This window comes from Rhinopithecus bieti, unplaced genomic scaffold (genome assembly GCF_001698545.2).
Source record: "Rhinopithecus bieti isolate Rb0 unplaced genomic scaffold, ASM169854v2 scaffold_20362, whole genome shotgun sequence".
Classification (NCBI taxonomy): domain Eukaryota; kingdom Metazoa; phylum Chordata; class Mammalia; order Primates; family Cercopithecidae; genus Rhinopithecus; species Rhinopithecus bieti.
Window position 1 is genome coordinate 681,232 of NW_016810160.1, and position 19,254 is coordinate 700,485.

Consider the following 19,254-nt stretch of genomic DNA (forward strand, 5'->3'; position numbering starts at 1 on the left):
TTGAGACAGAGTTTTGCTCTCATTGCCCAGGCTGGAGTGCAATGGTGCGATCTCAGCTCACTGTAACTCCCACCTCCTAGGTTCAAGCAATTTTCCTGCCTCAGCCTCCCCAAGTAGCTGGGATTACAGGCATGCACCACCACGCCTGGCAAATTTTGTATTTTTAGTAGAGATGGGGCTTCACCATGTTGGTCAGGCTGGTCTCAAACTCCTGACCTCAGGTGATCCACCTGCCTTGGTCTCCCAAAGGACTGTGATTACAGCTCAGCTTCTTTATCAACTAACAGCTGATCCAGATCAAATAGAGGACACTGCAAGCAAGGAATCAGGTCCTCAGAGCTATCTGGTGCTTTGTGACTGAGCACAGCCAACACTGTCACCTAGCAGGAGTCACCTTTCACCAGGTTAGGCTGCTGTAACCAACAACTCTGGAATTTTAGGGGATTACAACCAGCATGGTTTATTTCTCATGCACATTATTCATAAAATGTGGGTCAACTGTGGCTTTATTCCATGTCTTCTTAGTCTGAGACCCAAGCTGAAGGAACAGCCCAGCTCCTACCTCCATCCTCATGGTCACAGACAAAGACACAAAGCAGAAGTCCACAATGGCCCTTATTTGGCGTGTACAACTCCCACCCTCTTCCAAGCCTAAAGCTGAAGAAGCAAGGGAATACACTCCTCCCACAGGAAGGTGCTCCAGGTCCCGTGGCCTGGGGTGATACAGACAGATCCTGCTACAGAGTGGACAGAAGAGAACTGGGAACAAGGATACAATCTGCCACAGCTATGAGCAATCAGAAACGATGCTTAGTGTTCATCATCACTAAATCTGACATCAGGAATGTCTGGCACCCAGAATCCCACCTCATACTGGAAAATCCCATGTCCTAGAAGCCTTCTCCAATGGCCGATGAGAAGGGTCACCTAGGTTTGACTTTTGTGCCAATAAAAGGAAAAAATTAAAATATATGTGCGTAGTGTCTGTTTATGAACATATATTTATAAGTAGCTCCATGTAAAATAGTGAAGGTATGCTGTTAAATTTTTAAAAGGCAAACGTAAAATTATATGTATGACAGGCTACCATTTATTTATTTATTTGTTGTTGTTTGTTTGTTTGTTTGTTTTTGTGAGATAGAGTCTCACTCTGTCGCCCAGGCTGGAGTGCAGTGATGCAATCTCGGCTCACTACAACCTCTACCTCGTGGGTTCAAGCGATTCTCCTGCCTCAGCCTCCCGAGTAGCTGGGATTACAGGCACCTGCCACCATGCACAACTAATTTTTGTATTTTTAGTAGAGAAGGGGTTTCACCATGTTGGCCAAGCTGGTCTCGAACTCCTGATCTCAAATGTTCCACCCACCTCAGCCTCCCAAAGTGCTGGGATTATAGGCGTGAGCAACTGCGTCCAGCCTGTCATTTACTTTTTAATGGGGGAGAATACATATACATTTCTGTTTATATACACATAAAACATTTCCCAAAAAATCAATAACAAGCTGGTGACCGTGGCTATTTTAGGAACACAAACTAAGGGACTGAACGTGGGGAGGGAGGCTTGGTTTTCCCGGTATACTCTTCTTATAACTTGGATTTTTTTCTTTTGTTTAGATTATCTTTTCCAATAAATTTTTTCTCATTACAAATTTTAAAAATTGTCCTTTCTCATGCACATCACATATCTCTCTGTCTATGCTTCCTTCATTGCCCCCACGTTGGGAAATGCCCTGAATTCCGAGTCCTACAGCCTGAGAAAGCAGAGTTTTCAGAAAGCACTAGAAAACCCAAGAAGAACAAATACCAAGAGCTACAAAGCCAAAAAAGAGCTCATGCTCCAACAGGCCAACCCACTTCCTGAGGTTACAGACCACACTCCCTCACCACCGGCCTGATAAGCCCCTCTGAGTAAGGTGAGATCTACAGATAGGGCTGAACTCTTGCGTGAGTCAGGAGTCTCGCTCCAGTGAAGGAGGTGGAGAGGGGGGAAGGAAAGGAAGAGACAGACATACAGCAGCAACACGTGCAAAGGAAGCCAGGACTGGATGAGATGTAGGCCAGTGGTGCCCCCAAGATCAGAGACTCTACAGATGGGGCTGCCTACTATCCCATCGGCTGCCGAGACCTCTCCTCTGTCTTCTTCACATGCCCACTCCTGCTCCAAACCTCCCATATAGCACATGCTTGCTGCGAACAGCTCCCTTCGCAGAAATCTCAAGGGCTGACATTTTTACCATCTGGAGGCGTGGAACCAGGACAGCACCCATAGGAACAGGAGCTAAAGTCAGAGATAACATGAGGGCATGGTATCTAGGGAAATGGTGGAAATTCTGAGGAGTACTTTAGATTTCTAAAAGTCATTGAATTTGGAGTGCAAGCCAGGCTTATGTCTAAATAAGCCTAGAGCCCACAGTGGTCACTGGGTTTCACAAGCAAAGGTAGTGAATATAGAATGTTCTTGCATGAGTGGTGGCAAGGTTGGTCTGCATCACTCATCATCTGCTGTGAATTTTTTTCAGGGGAAGCTCACATCCTCGGAGGCCTTTGGCTCACCCTAGAAAGATTCAAAATGCCCTGGAGAAATGCTGTAGTCAACAGCATATTTGCACATTTGCACATTTGCACAGGACGCTGTGTCAGTCACTGATCTGGAACACTTTGCTTGCTTACCTGCTTGAGCTATTGGTGCAAGAGCCACATGCAGATGGACTAGCACGGGCTCCTGGGCTCCCTGAGTCAGTTCCACAGAACCTGGGATCAACAAGGGGTTACTCGAGTTACATGGAACAAACAGAAGACATGATTAAATACACTTAGGGAACATTGGAATAAACAGGAGTTGTGATTACAGGAATTCTCGGAGCTGTGACGCTTTGATATGCATAATGAGCCCCCAAGAATGAAATACAATAGAGAGTGTATCTCATATTCCTTTGACGGTGGAATCTTTCAGAACAGCATCCCAGCCAGGGTTCCAAGGAACACATTTTGGAAGCCTCAAGTAATTCCAAGGTCAGCAGGCAACAACCAGGCAAGCCTAGCGAAAACAGACCTTTTGGGAATGAAAATGGGGATACTCTGACTTGGGTTTTACATCCCAACCAGTGCCAGTTTCCATCTGGAAATACTTTTGCCAGGCCTGCCCCAACCCGAGACCCTCCACATCATGCAGATTTGGTTTATCCAAAGGTACCATGGAAGTCTATACCCCAACCCATTAACTGTAGAGACTGCAGAGGAGTGGGATTAGGGTGACTGAGGGGAAGCATTCACATCCTACTTTATACACTCCTATTTTTTTTTTTTTTTTTTTTAATAACGAGCATGCATTTCTTTTAAAATTTCTATGTATGTAGTAGATGTGGCCCTTCAGGAAGACTCAAGAGAGCACGGAGCTTATCTTTTTTGTTCCATAGCATACCCACAGTATCCATAGAGACTGGCACATAGTAGGTGCACTCTCAACGTTTATTGAATGAGTCAAGCTGTGAAAGGGTGAAGACAGGATAAGAGGGAAGAAGGCAGAGACTGAAAAACATACTAAAGGACAAGGAAAAAATGAGTTCAAACTTTTAAAAATGAGACTGAGTGCAGTGGCTTAGGCCTGTAATCCCAGCACTTTGGGACACTGAGGAGGGCGGATTACCTGTGGCCAGGAGTTCAAGACCAGCCTGGTCAACATGGCAAAACCCCATCTCTACTAAAAATACAATAACAACAACAATAAAAATTAGCTGGGCATGGTGGTGCATGCCTGTAATCCCAGCTATTTGGGAGGCTGAGGCAGGAGAATCACTTGAACCCAGGAGGTGGAGGCTGCAGTGAGCCAAGATCACGCCATTAAATGCCAGCCTGGGCAACATGAGTGAAACTTCATCTCAAAAAAAAAAGAAAAAAGAAAAAGAAGAAAAAACAACTTTTAAAAATGAACTTAAAGGCTGGGAGCAGTGGCTCACGCCTGTAATCCCAGCACTTTGGGAGGAAGAGGCGGGTTGATCACCTGAGGTCAGGAGTTCGAGGCCCGCCTGGTCAACATGGTGAAACCACACATGGTAAAGCTGCAAAACTTAGCTGAGCATGGTGGCACATGCCTATAGTCCCAACTACTGGGGAGGCTGAGGCAGGAGAATCACATGAACCCGGTAGGCAGAGGCTGCAGTGAGCCGAGATTGTACCACTGCATTCCAGCCTGGGCGACATAGCAAGATTCCATCTCAAAAAAATAAATAAATAAAATGAACTTAAAAATTCTCTATAGAGTTTCAAAGTGATTAATTTAAAAGTAGTAATATTGAAAGACAATGCCAAGAGACTGATTAGAGAAGCCACGAACTAGTAGAAAACATTTGCAAAAGACATATCTGACAAAGCACTGTTATCCAGATTATACAAAGAACTCTTAGCCAGGCATCATAGCTCATTCCTGTAATCCCAGCACTTTGAGAGGCTGAGGTGGGTGGACTGCTTGAGACTAAGGGTTCAATACCAACCTGGCCAACATAGTGAGATCCCATCTCCACAAAACAAAATAAAAAGTTCCAGCTATTCAGGAGGCTGAGGCAGAAGGATCGCTTGAGCCCAGGAGGTTGAGTCTGCAGTGAGCCATGACTGTACCACTGCACTCTAGCCTGGGCAATGAAGTGAAACCCCATCTTCTTAGTCCCCCACAAAAAAACACCTAAAATGCAACAACTAGAAAACAAACAACTCAATTTAAAAATAGGCAAAAGGCTGGGTGCAGTGGTTCACACCTGTAATCCCAGCACTTAGGGAGGCCAAGGTGGGAGCATCACTTTGAGGCCAGGAGTTCAAGACCAGGCCCAGCAACATAGCGAGACCCCCTTCTCTACAATTAATAATAATAACTACTTTTATTATCCAGGAACAGTGGCATGTGCTTGTACTCCCAACTACTCAAGAGGCTGAGGCAGGAGTATCACTTGAGCCCAGGAGTTTAAGGTTGCAGTGAGCTACAATTGTGCCACGGCACTCCAGCGTAAGTGACACAGCAAGATCCTATCTCTAAAAAAGTAAAAAATAACGTTTTTTAAATGGGCAAAAAAGCTTAACAGACACCTCACCAAACAGGATACCCAGATGGTAAGTAAGCATATGAGAAGATGTTCAACATTATATATCATTAGGAAATTGTAAATTAAAACAATAATGAGGTACCACCACATGCCTATTAGGATGTCCAGAATCCAAAACAGGGACAACACCAAATAATGGTGAAAATGTGGAGCAGCAGGAACTCTCATTCATTTTTAGTGGGAAATACAAAATGGTACAGCCACTTTGGGAGACAAATTGGAAGTTTCTTGCAAAGCAAAACATACTCTTACCATATGTTTCAGTAGTCACACTACTTGATATTTGCTCAAATGAATTTAAAATTTATGTCCACAGAAAAATCTGCACAGAGAGGCCACGGTGGCTCACACCTGCAATCCCAGCACTTTGGGAGGCCAAGGCTGGAGGATTGCTTGAGGCCAGGAATTTGAGACCAGCCTGAGCAACATAGAGAAACCACATATCTTAAAAAAAAAAAAAATTTAAATTAACCAGGCATGGTGACATATGCCTGTAGTCCCAGTTACTTGGGACGCTGAGGTGAGAGGATCGCTTGAGCCCAGCAGGTCAAGGCTGCAGTGAACAATGACTGTGCCTCTGCTCTCCAGCCTGGGCAACAGAGTGAGACCCTATCTAAAAGAAAAAAAAACCTGCACACAGAAGTTTACAGCAGATTTAGTCATAATTGCCAAAACCTAGAGGCAACTAGGATGCCCTACAATAGGTGAATGGATAAATAAACTGTGGTACATCGAGACAACGGAATGTTACTGATAAAAAGAAATTAGCTATCAAGCCATGGAAGACAGGGAAGAAACTTCGATGCATATTACTAAGTGAAACAAGCCAGCCGAAAAAGGTCCATACGGTATGATTCCACCTACATGACATTCTCAAAGGGCAAAACTATGGAGACAGCAGAAAGGTCAGTGGTTACCAAGGGTTGGGGGAAGGGAGAGGATGAGCAGGCAGAGCACAGAGGATTTTGAGGACAGTGAAACTATTCTGCATGATCCTATAATGGTGGAAATATGTAATTACACATTTGTCAAAACCCATGGAATGTACAGCACCAAGAGCGAACTCCAATGTAAACTGTGGACTCTGGGTGATGAGGGTGAGTCAGTGCAGGTGCATCGATTGTAACAGTTTGGTGGGGGATGTCCATGGTGTGGGAGGTTGTATATGTGTGGGGAGAGGTGGATGGGAACTCTCTGCACCTTCTGCTCAGTTTTGCTGTGAAACCAAAACTGCTTTAAAAGATAAAGTTTATTAATTTAAAAATAGCAATGATTGGCAGGGCGCAGAGGCTCACACCTGCAATCCCAGCATTTTGGGAGGCCGAGGTGGGAGGATCATGAAGTCAGGAGTTGGAGGCCAGCCTGGCCAACATGGTGAAACCTGTCTCTACTAAAAAGACAAAAATCAGCTGGGCATGGTGGTGTGCACCTGTAATCCCAGCTACTCAGGAGGCTGGAGCAGGAGAATCACTTGAACTTGGGAGGTTGGGGTTGTGGTGAGCTGAGATTGCACCATTGCACTCCAGCCTGGGTGACGGAACAAGACTCCCTCTCAAAAAAGAAAAGAAAAAAAAAAAAAAAAAAGCAATGATATTTGAAAAACGTGAGTGAAATAATAGGATGAAATAAAATATGTTTGTAAGTATGGGTTACTATTTCCTAGCTCTGTTCACCGAGAGGGGCTAGAAACAGTAACACTCCAGTACCTATGAGCACACTTAGCCTCTAAATACCATTCTCCAATAATAAGAAGAATCAGGGATCCCTGGAGAAGTGGTTGATTCCAGGGTTAAGAAAGAGAAAATGCAAATAAACCTGGAGCATCTTGTGCTACCAGGAAGTAAGGAAGTACTAAAAGAAATAAAAAATAAAGGCTGGGTGCGGTGGCTCACGTCTGTAATCCCAGCACTTTGGGGGGCCAAGGCAGGCGGATCACCTGAGGTCAGGAGTTTGAGACCAGCCTGGCCAACATGGCAAAACCCTGTCTCTACTAAAAACACAAAAATTCGCTGGGCCCAGTGGCGAGCACCTGTAATCCCAGGTACTCAGGAGGCTGAGGCAGGAGAATCACTTGAACCTGGGAGGCGAAGGTTGCAGTGAGCCGAGATCGCACCATTGCACTCCAGCCTGGGTGACAGAGCAAGACTCCATCTCAAAAAGAAAAAAAAAAATAAGAAAAGATGGGGGCTTATTAAAAGAACACAAGAACCACTTGAAAGAGCTCTCCAAGTTTTCAAAACTGAAACAATATGAGTAGCAAAAATGAATAACAATAGTATTGACTTATAACCCAAGGAATGAAATAAATGTCCACAAATTCATATTGTTGTAAATAAATGACTTAATAAATAAATAGGGCAGAAGGGACAGCTCTTCCTTACAGAAGAACTCCAATTAATAAGTGTAGAAATAATGAGTGAAATGGTAAAATCACCATCAAAATTCCACAGCAATAACTAAAACCCCACACTTTGTTTAATTCTCTGCTGTCTCCATCTAGAAATTCCTAATAATTTATTTAAAAGGGATTCTGAATTTTCGCTTTGTGCTAAGACCTACAAATTATGTACCTGGTCCAGTCTGTAACAAGATCCACATAAAAATGCTAAAATTAGTGGGTAGAAGTGAGGTAGGAGGCAGAACTTGACTCCAGACGAGATCGAAGACTGGCTGAAACAGAGAAGAGGCACCAAAAATATCTCTCCATCAGACTCACCCACCAGCACCATGACAGTTTACCATTGCCATGGCAATATCTGGAAGTTATGACTCCTTTTCTAGAAATTTCTAAATAACACATCACTTAATTTGCATATAAAATACAGGCCAGTCATGGTGGCTCACGCCTGTAATCCCAGCACTTTGGGAGGCCGAGGCAGGTGGATCACTTGAGGTCAGGAGTTCAAGATCAGCCTGGCCAACATGGTGAAATCCTGTCTCCTCTAAAAACATAAAAAATTAGCCAGGCGTGGTGGCACATGCCTGTAGTCCCGGCTACTCAGGAGGCTGAGGCAGGAGAATCGCCTGAACCAGGGAGGCAGAGGTTGCAGTGAGCCGAGATCACTCCACTGCACTCCAGCCTGGGCAACAAAGCGAGACCCTGTCTCAAAAATAATAATAATAATAATAATAAATAATAAAGTACGTATAAGTATGACCGCAGAACTGCCCCTGAGCTGCTGCTCTGGACACATTGCTTATGGGTAGCCCTGCTCCAGAAGAAGCAGTTCCTCTGCTACTGCTCTTCGCTACCGCATCAATAAAAGTTGCTGTCTAACACCACTGGCTCACTCTTGAATTCTTTCCTAAGCAAAGCCAAAAACGCCCTCTGGCTAATCTCCAATTTGGAGGCTCACTTGCCCTGCATCAGAAGCTTAAGAGAAATCAGGATATTTCAGTAGTTTCAAAGTACCTCCCCCAAAATACTTGTTAATTACAAGTTGGAAAATAGAAATTTTACAGTGGAGTAACCAGACAGACAGTGTCTTAGCCAAGCAATCAGAGTTAATATCATGTACCCTGACATGGTGCACTGGTAGAAAAGCACATTACTTCTGCATTATTCTCCCCAATATATGAAGGTTATTATCCGTAACCTTCATATAATCATGAGAAAACACTAAATGGACTTAAGGTGAGGAACATTCTACAAAATACCCAACCATTACTGTTAAAAACTGTCCAGGTCATGAAAAACAAGAAAAGACTGAGAAACTGTGACAGATGGGAGATTCAGAGGATATCACAACTCAATCAAAATAGGATCCTAGATCGGATCCTGGACAGAAAAAGGACATTAGGTGGAAAACAAGGGAAACCCAACTGAAATCTACATATTAATTAACTCTGCTTAGTCAATGTTACCTTTCTGACCAAAAGTCATTGTATCATGATTCTGGAGGACAGTGGGGGAAGCTGAAAGAAGGATTTAAGGGAACTGTCTGTACTATCTTTGTAACTCTTTGGGTCATAAATTATTTCAAAATTTAAAAAAAATTAAACAATTATAATTCAGAAAGCAGTGATGAAATATACCATAAGCAAAACGAAAAACAGGTGGCTCTGTGGGAAGAGGAACTTACAACTCATATCACAGACAAGAGTGAATCTCCCTAATACATAAAGAGCTTCTAGAAAAACATCAATAACCCAATAAGAGAAAAATGAGCAAATAATTCAAAGAAAAGAAAATCAACTGACTCTTACACGTATAAGATCATCAAACTCTCTCATAAAATAACTGCAAATTAACACTACAGATAATTTTCACCTATCACATTGGCAAAAATCCAACTAGTTATTAACATTCTCTGTTGGTGAGTCTGTGGAAAAAGAGGAACTTTCAAACATTCTTTGTGGGAATGTAAATGGATACAACCACTTCTGAAAGGCAATCTGACAGCATCTGTCAAAATGAGATAAATTAGCCAGGCGTGGTGGCTCATGCCTATAATCCCAGCACTCTGGGTGGCAGAGGCAGGAGGATCATTTGAACTCAAGAGTTTGAGACCAGCCCAGGCAACAGAGCAATACCCCATCTCTACAAAAAAAATGTTTAAAATTAGTTGGCTGTGATGTAGTCCTAACTACTTGGGAAGCTGAGGTGGGAGGATTGCTTGGGCCCAGGAGTTTGAGGCCATAGTGAGCCATGATAGTATCACCACACTCCAGCAAGATCATGACTCTAAAAAAAATAATAAATCCTTTGACCCATTCCACTTTTACACTTAGGATTGATTTGTACAAATCCAAAATGCCCACATATATAAGGCTGTTTATGGTAACACTACTTATAACAGTAAAGTAAGTAACATATATCCATCAATAGAAGGCTGGTTAAATAAAGTTAAGGCCCCACAGTAATGCAATACTTTATGCACATACAACTATGAAAAATGAGGGTTCCAGGGACTGGGGGGCGAGGGAAACAGGGAGACGTTGGTCAAGGCTACAAAGTTTCAGCTATTCAAGATGAACAAATCCTAGAGATCTGCTGTACAGCATGGCACATACAGTTTACAATACTGTATTGCACACTTAAAATTGTGTTAAGAGGGTAGAGCTCATATTAAATGTTCTTATCACACTCACAAAAAAAGAGGAAGAGAGAGAAAACTTTCAGAGTTGATGGTTATGTTTATGGCTTTGTTATGGTGACAGGTTCATGGGTGTATATTTATTTTCAACTCATCAAGATGTACAAACTGAATATGTACAGCCTTTTGGCACGTCAATCATACCTTAATTAAAAAAAAAAAGAATGAGGAAGCTTTCTATCTACTCGTAAGGAAAGAACTCCAAGATTTACCAACAACTGTGGGGGGAAATGGTTGTAGAACAAATAGTATCTAAATTCTGTGTAAAAAAAAAAAGAAGGGAGTAACAACAAGAAAAAAACAAATAACCCCATTAAAAAGTAGGCAAGAGACATGAACAAACACTTCTCCAAAGAAGACATACACACGGAGCCAACAAACATATGAAAAATGCTCCACACCACTAACCATCAGAAAACTGGGAATCAAAACCATAATGAGACACCATCTCACACCAGTCAGAATAGCTATTACTACAAAGTCAAAAAAAAGCTGATGAGGCTATGGAGAAAACAAAACGTTTAGACACTGTTAGTGGGCATGTAAATTAGTTAAATCACTGTGGAAAGTAATTTTGAGATTTCTTAAAGATCTTAAAGCAGAGCTATCAATCAGCCCAGCAGTCCCATTACTGGGTTTATACCCAAAGGAAAACAAATAGTTCTACCAAAAGACTCACGTACTTGTATGTTCATCACAGTGCTATTCACAATAGCAAAGTCATGGATTGGTGCTCATCCATGGATTAAACAAAGAAACTGTGGTACCTCTACTTTATGGAATGCTATGCAGCCATAAAAAAGAGCAAAACACATTCTTTACAGCAACATGGATACAGTTGGAGGACTTCTAAGTGAATTAATGCAGGAACAGAAAACCAATACCACATGTCCTCACTTGTAAGTGAGAGTTAAACATTGGATATACATGGACACAAAAATGGCAACCATAGGCACTGGGGACTACTAGAGAGGGGAGGGAGGGAAAAAGGGAGGAAGGAGGAGAAGGGTTGAAAAACTAACTACTGGGTACTAAGCTCACTACGTGAGTGACCGGATCAATTGTACCCTAAACCTCATCATCACACAATATATCCAGGTAACAAACATGCACATATACCTCCTGAATCTAAAATAAAAGATGAAATTATTTATTTTAAAAAACAGGAATAAGAATCTATATTTGAAGTTTCTTCCATTTGCATAAATAAACCCGGAGGAATATATAAGAAACTAAAAACAGGATTTCAGAGGACAGAGAAGGTGGTAGGAACTGAGACAGGAAATAAGAGAAAGTGATAAATTGTTCACAGTACATTGTTCCTTATTTCTGAATTGTGAGCCATGGAAGTATATTACCTATTCAAAAAACTTTAAAATTTCAGGGAAATAAGTAATCATATGAAGAAAGGGTGATACAACCAAACCTAAAATTACACCCTGAGCACAACAGTCATTCCTTAAAATAAAAGATATTTTTTAAAATGTGTATTGACAACACAAAAAGCATGCCTAAGGCCCAAACATTTCAAAATAATCTGTCATATAAACACAGCAAACCTGAATCACCAAACTATGAGAACAGTATACATTTTATTTTTATTCCTGTTATGTACCTTGAAAAAAAGTACTTTTTTTTTGTTGTTTGTTTTTAGATGGAGTCTCACTCTGTCACCCAGGCTGGAGTGCAGTGGCGCCATCTCAGCTCACTGCAACCTTCGCCTCCTGGGTTCAAGTAATTCTCCCACCTCAGCCTCCCGAGTAGCTGGGATTACAGGCACCTGCCACCACATCTGGCTAATTTTTTGCATTTTTAGTAGAGATGGGGCTTCACCATGTTGGCCAGGCTGGTCTCAAACTCCTGACCTCAAGTGATCCGCCCACCTTGGCCTCCCAAAGTGCTGGGATTACAGGCGTGAGCCTCCGTGCCCAGCCAAAAAAAGTACTTTTTACTTGTCTGTTTGTTAGGTAGAAGGAAGGAAATAAAAGGAGGAAGAGAAGGGACGAAGAGAGGGAGGGAGGGATAGAGGGACGGCCAACAAGTTAGCCCATTGGTGGGAATGAAAAATAACACATTATTTTTGTGGGGCAATTTTGCAGTATCTACCAACATTTTTAGCACACATGCCCTTTGATCCAGAAACCCCTTTTCTGGGAATTTACCTAACAGATATCTTCCCACAGCTACGTAAAAGATAAGTAATGCAGCACAAAAACATGTAATGTGGCATAGTTTGCAGAGCAAAAATCTGGAAGTTACCGAAATGTTCATCAAGAGAGAACTGGTTAAATTATGGAATATCCTAAAATGAAATTTTCTGAAGAATGAGGTTGATGCTCCTGTACTGAATTGGAAAGATGGTTGTGATATTAGCAAGTGAAAACAAAAGTTGCAGTTTTGTAGACAGTGTGATTCTATTTGTGTAGAGATAACATGTCTTGGAGGATCCACCAGCATCTGCTAACAATGGGTAACTCTGAGAAGCAAGACTGGGAAACAGGGTGGGAAAGTCAATTGGAAAACATTCACTTTTTTGAATGAATTAGTTTACTATGTGCATTCGTTACTTTTTTGTCTTTTATTGTGGTGAAATATACACAACATAAAATGTGCCACTTTTTAACCCTTTATTTATGTATTTATTTTTTTGTGAGAGGGAGTCTCACTCTGTTGCCCAGGCTGGAGTGCAGTGGCACGATCTTGGCTCACTGCAAGCTCCGCCTCCCAGGTTCATGCCATTCTCCTGCCTCAGCCTCCTGAGTAGCTGGGACTACAGGTGCCCACCACCATGTCCAGCTAATTTTTGTATTTTTAGGAGAGACAGGGTTTCACCGTGTTAGCCAGGATGGTCTCCATCTCCTGACCTCGTGATCCACCCACCTCAGCCTCCCTAAGTGCTGGGATTACAGGCCTGAGCCACTGCGCCTGGCCTTAACCCTTTTTAAGTGTACGGTTCAGTGGCATTAAGTACATTCACACTGCTGTGCAACCGTCACTACCATCCATCTCCAGAACATCTCATCTTCCCATACTGAAACTGTACTCATTAGACACTAACTCATTTCCCCTGCCCCTCAGGCTCTGGTTGCCACTATTCTGTGTTCTTTCTCTATGAATTTTCCTATGTACTTCATGTAAATAGAATCATACAGGATTTTTCCTTTTGTGTCTGGCTGATTTCACTTAGTGTAATTGTTTTCAAGGTTCACCCATGTTATAGCATGTATCAGAATTCCCTTCCTGTTTTTTTTTTTTTTTTTTTTTTGAGATAGAGTTTCCCTCTTTTGCCCAGGCTGGAGTACAGTGGCGCAATCTCAGCTCACTACAACCTCCGCCTCTCCGGTTCCAGTGATTAGCTGGGATTACAGGTACCCGCCACTATGCCCAGCTAATTTCTGTATTTTTTAGTAGAGACTGGGTTTCACCATGTTAGCTAGGCTGGTCTCGAACTCTTGACCTCAGGTGATCCACCCGCCTCAGCCTCCCAAAGTGCTGGGATTACAGGCATGAGCCACCGCGCCCAGCCAACTTTCTTTGTTTTTAAGGCTGCATAATATTCCATTGTATGACTACAACACATTTTGCTTATTTATTCTCCTGTTGTTTTCACTTTTTGATCCTCGTGAATAATGCTGCTATGAGCATGGGTGTATAGCTATCTATCTGTTTGAATCCCTGCTTTCAATTCTTTGAGGTATGGACCTAAACGAGGAATTGTTGGATCATATGTTGACTCTATGTTTAACTTTTTGGGAACTATCATACTGTCTTCCACAGAGGCTATATACCATGGTATATTCCCAGTCAGGCTCACCTCTGTAATCTCAGCACTTCGGAACGATGAGGTGGGAGGATCGCATGTGCCCAGGAGTTCAATGCTTCAGTGTGCTATGAAAGCTCCGCTGCACTCAGCCTGGGCCACGGTGAGACCTTGTCTCTAAAAAACATTAAAAATTAAAATTAAAATGCATTCCCCCCAGCAATGCACAAGGATTCCAATTTCTCCACTTCCAAAACTGCACTGTATTTTTTAAATCTCACTCTTTTGACTTCAATAAGTTCTCTAATTTGTACCTCTCATTAACATTATGTTTATATTACAAATTCTGAGAGAGCAGGGATCTTCGAAGGGTGGATCACTTAAGGTCAGGAGTTTGAGACCATCCTGGCCAACATGGTGAAACCTCGTCTATACTAAAATTACAAAACTTAGCCGGGCGTGGTGGCACACCCTGTAATCCCAGCTACTGGGGAGGCTGAGGCAAGAGAATCGCTTGAGCCCGGGAGGCAAAGGCTGCAGTGAGCCAAGATGGCACCACTGTACTCCAGCCTGGGTGACAGAGCGAGACTCCGTCTCAAAAACAAAACAAAACAAAAAAGTCATCCTGGCGTGGTGGTAGGTGCCTGTAATCCCAGCTACTTGGGAGGCTGAGGCAGGAAAATCGCTTGAACCCAGAAAGTGGAGGTTTCAGTGAGCTGAGAGGGAGCCACTGCACTCCAGCCTGGGCGACTACAGAGCAAGACTCCGTCTCAATCAATCAATCAATCAATAAAATAGATAAATAGATAAATAAATAAATAAATGCATCAATCATTTGTTTAAAACCAGTGGAGGCCTTCCAGGAGGAGGAAAGAACCAGTAAATCCTCAAAGCTTAGGTGTCTTCTGAGTGTGACAGCCTGGGGACAGTTGCTCATGCCCAGCCCATGGCCATGCTCCCCTCACATTCACAACGGGTCCTAGTTCCTGTCAGGGCAGGCATTGAGAGGTGATGATGTGGGGTTTACTGAAGGCCTCACGGGCATTCCGGAGTCCAGAACACGGTTTCATTTGAAAACTTCTAGGTGAACAAAACCCAGCACCCACCTCCCGCACCACCCCACCCCCACTGGCAACAGCCTAGGGTCTAAAGAGTTCAGGAAGGGCCCAGCATGGGGCTGACCTGAAGCCAGGTGGATTTCCAATGACAGCTGGGCCAGACTGCTTGTTAAATAGAACACTGTGGGCCGGGTGTGGTGGCTCATGCCTGTGATCCCAGCATCTAGGGAGGCCGAGGTGGCGGATCACGTGAGGTCAGGAGTTCGAGACCAGCGTGACCAACATAGCGAAACGCCATCTCTACTAAAAATACAAAAATTAGATGGGCGTGGTGGCGCGTGCCTCTAATCCCAGCTACTCTGGAGGCTGAGGCAGGAGAATTGCTTGAACCTGAGAGCCAGAGCTTGCAGTGAGCCGAGATTGCACCATTGCCCCCAGCCTGGGCAACAGAGGGAGACTCTGTCTCAAAAAAAATAAAAATAAAAAAAATTAGGACACCCTGTTTGCCCTTTTTGGTCACATGAGTCTTCCAGAGCATGAGCAGTTCTCTCCTGGGACCACCTCATTTATTTACCTACTATCAAATTTATTGCCAGATTTGCTCTCACTCTATACAGCAACTACAGATGCACAGCAATGCACACCTCAGAGCCTGCTCTGTGCTCCTGCCTCATTTCCATGGAGACATGGCTGGGGGTTTTGGGGACAGGGAGGTGTGTGTAGGGGCTGCCTGGGGAGCGCAGGGAGAAGCAGGGATGCTGGCACTCCACTCTTTTCCTGCCGCCTCCAGCCTCACTTCTGGGTCATTCCTTCCCTCACCCACTTTGACCCATTCTCCAGACAGCAGGAGAGACCTGGTATGAATGAGAGAATTGGTGTTTAGAAAAATCAAACACTTTGCTTAAGGTGGCTCAGTAGTAAGTGGGAAACTAGTCCTCAAATTCAGATTTTCTGATTTGTTTTTCATCTTCTGGAGCCAACAGGCCGGTGTCTCATCCTCTTACTGCTTGGTCTTTGTTGGGTCTTAGTTATGAACAAATCCAAATAACAGTGCCTGGATTTTAATGGGGTCACAGTTTAAATATTTTCATTTTCTCAAGGGATCCAAAGATCCTGTATTAACCCAGGCTGGTAAAATAGCTAGCGCTAAGTAGGGAGAATTTTCTGGAACTCTCAAATTGCAGTATCTTGGTGTTCAGTAGCTGAGTCATCAAGCCCAGGTCCATGCACTGATTCCCTTCCTTAGCACCCCTGCCCACTCTGCCAGTGACTCATCCTCCCGCACCTTCCCCCTTCTCTCCTGTGCCCATTTGCTCCCCACCCAGCTTTGCCACACCAGGGCTCTCCTGCCTGCCTTCAGGGTGACGAGAGGCAGAAGTCACAGGACTGGGGAGAAACTGATCCCAATTAGGATGAAATGGTTCCAGAATCGCAGTGAGGCATCTCATTGAGGTGAGACAGGGCTTTGGAGGGAGAGTGAAGGTGTACTTGGGGTGGGGGATGCAGAGCTTTAGCTGGCTCTGGTTGCAGCTTCCAGGTGAGCATGGAAGTGAGGGAGGTATGGGATGGGTCAAGGGGACCTCTGCCTAACAGGAAGCCAGGATGGTTGAGGGGCTGGGAGGACGGCCCAGGAGGAGTGTAGACTACGATGGACCAAGGCAGGAGAAGCTGGGCAGAACTGGGCCCTGAGGAGCGGGGAGGGAGTTGCTGTTGTTACTGTTGCTGCCTGGCTGCAGAAGCCAGAGGTCAAGTTCAGGCATGCTGGTTTCTAAGGAGATGAGCTCATGAGCTCTGACGCTCACTCTGCAGGAACCTCCAGCATGAGTCAGCATCAGCGAGGTTTCTCTGGTTCTAGCCTCACTCCTCGCAGCAGTTGAAGTCCAGGAGAGAGGGTGTGGTTGTTCCAGACAGAGTCACATGCCCTGGCAACCTGGTAGGTGAGGGATGCTTCCCCTGAGGAGGTACCTGACCTGAACAGGTGACACCCTGGAAGGAGATGGGGCTGCTGCATCCAGGAAAAGGAGTAAATGCTGGGAGGTGAGATGACTAAAAATCATTCCAGTCCAATAGTGAAAAGACTGGCCTTTGAATCTATCCCTAAACATGAGGATTTGAATTGCTCAGTGGCTTTAAAAATATCTAAAAGATATTGTGTCAAATTGCCAAACAACTCCCAGGCACTTCCTCTGCCTTAGCCATTTCTGGGGCTTTCATCAGGTCTGTAGCTCCAGGTAATGGTCTAGCTGCTGATCCTTGTGGAATGAGACATGTGAAGATCTGTGTATGAGTTACTGTTTGGGTTGTGACATTTCTCACTGCAGATTTACTGCCAAGCCTCACTCCCAGGTTCTACAGCCACCCACAAGACATACGGAGACTTCTCTGGAAGCAGGCCCTGGGAGGCCCACCCAGCCCACTGTGACTTCACACCCAGGAGTGTTAAAGGCTAGAATTCTCCTCCAGCTGGACTAAGCAACGTCCCGACTTAACACAGACAAGTAATACATATGCATCGGGGTACAGTACTGTTTTGGTCACTAAACGCTGACAACAACCTAACGTCAATCAGGGGAAGATGTACTAAATAAATCATGGTGAGTCGTCTAGCATGCTTCCAGGAAAAAAAAAAAAAAAGAAGAATAAATCACTGTTCATTCACTGTTCAGCCATCTAAGAGAATAAGGTAGCACTCTGTTTGTATGAAAATGGAATGATCCCTGATCTATGCTGTTCAAAGCAAGGTGCCAGACATTGGGCAGAGTACAACATCCCTTGTGTAAAAACTGCACACATATTTTAGGCCCTCTCACATGTGTATGTGGCAGGAACAAAATTATTAAAGCGGAAGCATTCAGTTTCCCTACCACCCCCTAAGGAATCAAGGAACTCCACAAGGCAGTAAAAAAAGCAGACGGTAGAATGCAGAGTCAAAGAGAGAGGGAGTACCTGAGAGAAAGAGAAAGGAAGACACTTGGGGGTCAGAGAAAAAAACAGTGTTTTTAAGAAGCTTTGCAGGGTGGTATTGTAGAAGGCAATTTTCATTCCTTTGAGCCACCCAGCATCTGATCCTCTGTCTGTTAAAGGAACCCCGTCTCTAGAAGGCAGAATTCCCTTCACAGTAGAAGCTGAAAATGCCAGAGACTCACGTCCTCAGTTTTCCTTGCAGGGAGGGTTGGGATTCGTCACTCCACCAATCAAATCCTGGGCAACACGGCGAGAAACCTTCTCTACAATAAAATACAAAAATTAGCTGGGCGTGGTGGTGTGTGCCTGTGAACCCAGCTACTCGGGAGGCTGAGGTGGGAGGATTGCCTGAGCCTGGGAGGTTGAGGCTACAGTGAGCAGAGACCCTGTCTCAAAAAAAGAAAGAAAAAGAAATTAGTCACATGAAGCACTCTGTAAAACCCACTCAGTCCATGAGGTGGCAGTGGTGGCAATATCTCCAGTCTCCTGGGTGGCAGTTGGAGCGGTCCACGCAGCCAGCAACCGGGACGCAGATTGGGTGTCATGGTGTTGCAAGCTGCAGCCACCAGTGCCTATGTCTGTGGTCACATTCTAACCATACCAACTCTGCCGCATGATTCTAGGGGTTGGTCTCGTCTGCAGAGCCTCCTAGCTGTGAGTTATCCAGAGATTCTATGAGCACCAGTATTGTCTAACAGAAAACAATGATTTCTGTTGCTTACAGCTGCAAATCCTGAGACACATATATGTGTGTTGTGCGCCTCTGTCCTTAGCACTCTCTAGGGATTTTTTTTTTTTCCTTTTCTTTTTTTTTTTTTTTTTGAGATGGAGTTCGGCTCTGTCGCCTCGGCTGGGTGCAGTGGGCCGGATCTCAGCTCACTGGCAAGCTCCCTCCCGGGTTTAAGCCATTCTCCTGCCTCAGCCTCCCAGCAGCTGGGACTACAGGGCGCCAGCCACCTCGCCGGCTAGCTTTTTTTGTATTTTTTAGGTGAGGACGGGGTTTCACCGTGTTAGCCAGGTATGGTCTCGAACTCCTGACCCTCGTGATCCGCCCGTCTCAGCCTCCCAAGTGCTGGGATTACAGGCTTGAGCCACCGGGCCGGCTTTTTTTTTTTTTTTTTTTTTTTTTTTTTTTTTTTTTTTTTTTTTGGACGGAGTCTTTCTCTGCAGGCTGGAGCGCAGTGGCGCGATCTCGGCTCACTGCAAGTTCCGCCTCCTGGGTTCACGCCAATTCTGCTGTCTCAGCCTCCCCAGTAGCTGGGACTACAGGCGCCCACCACCACG

General features: G+C 44.3%; 1 protein-coding gene across 1 annotated transcript in view; it reads right to left on the bottom strand.

Annotated features, from left to right (window-relative positions):
* The window catches only part of NT5DC4 (5'-nucleotidase domain containing 4), a 55,011-nt gene that overhangs the window by 22,351 nt on the left and 13,406 nt on the right, over positions 1 to 19,254 (bottom strand). The window contains 3 exon segments of the mRNA XM_017891472.1: positions 563 to 737; positions 2,166 to 2,277; positions 2,670 to 2,750. Of these exon segments, the coding sequence (XP_017746961.1) occupies positions 563 to 737; positions 2,166 to 2,277; positions 2,670 to 2,750 (368 nt within the window).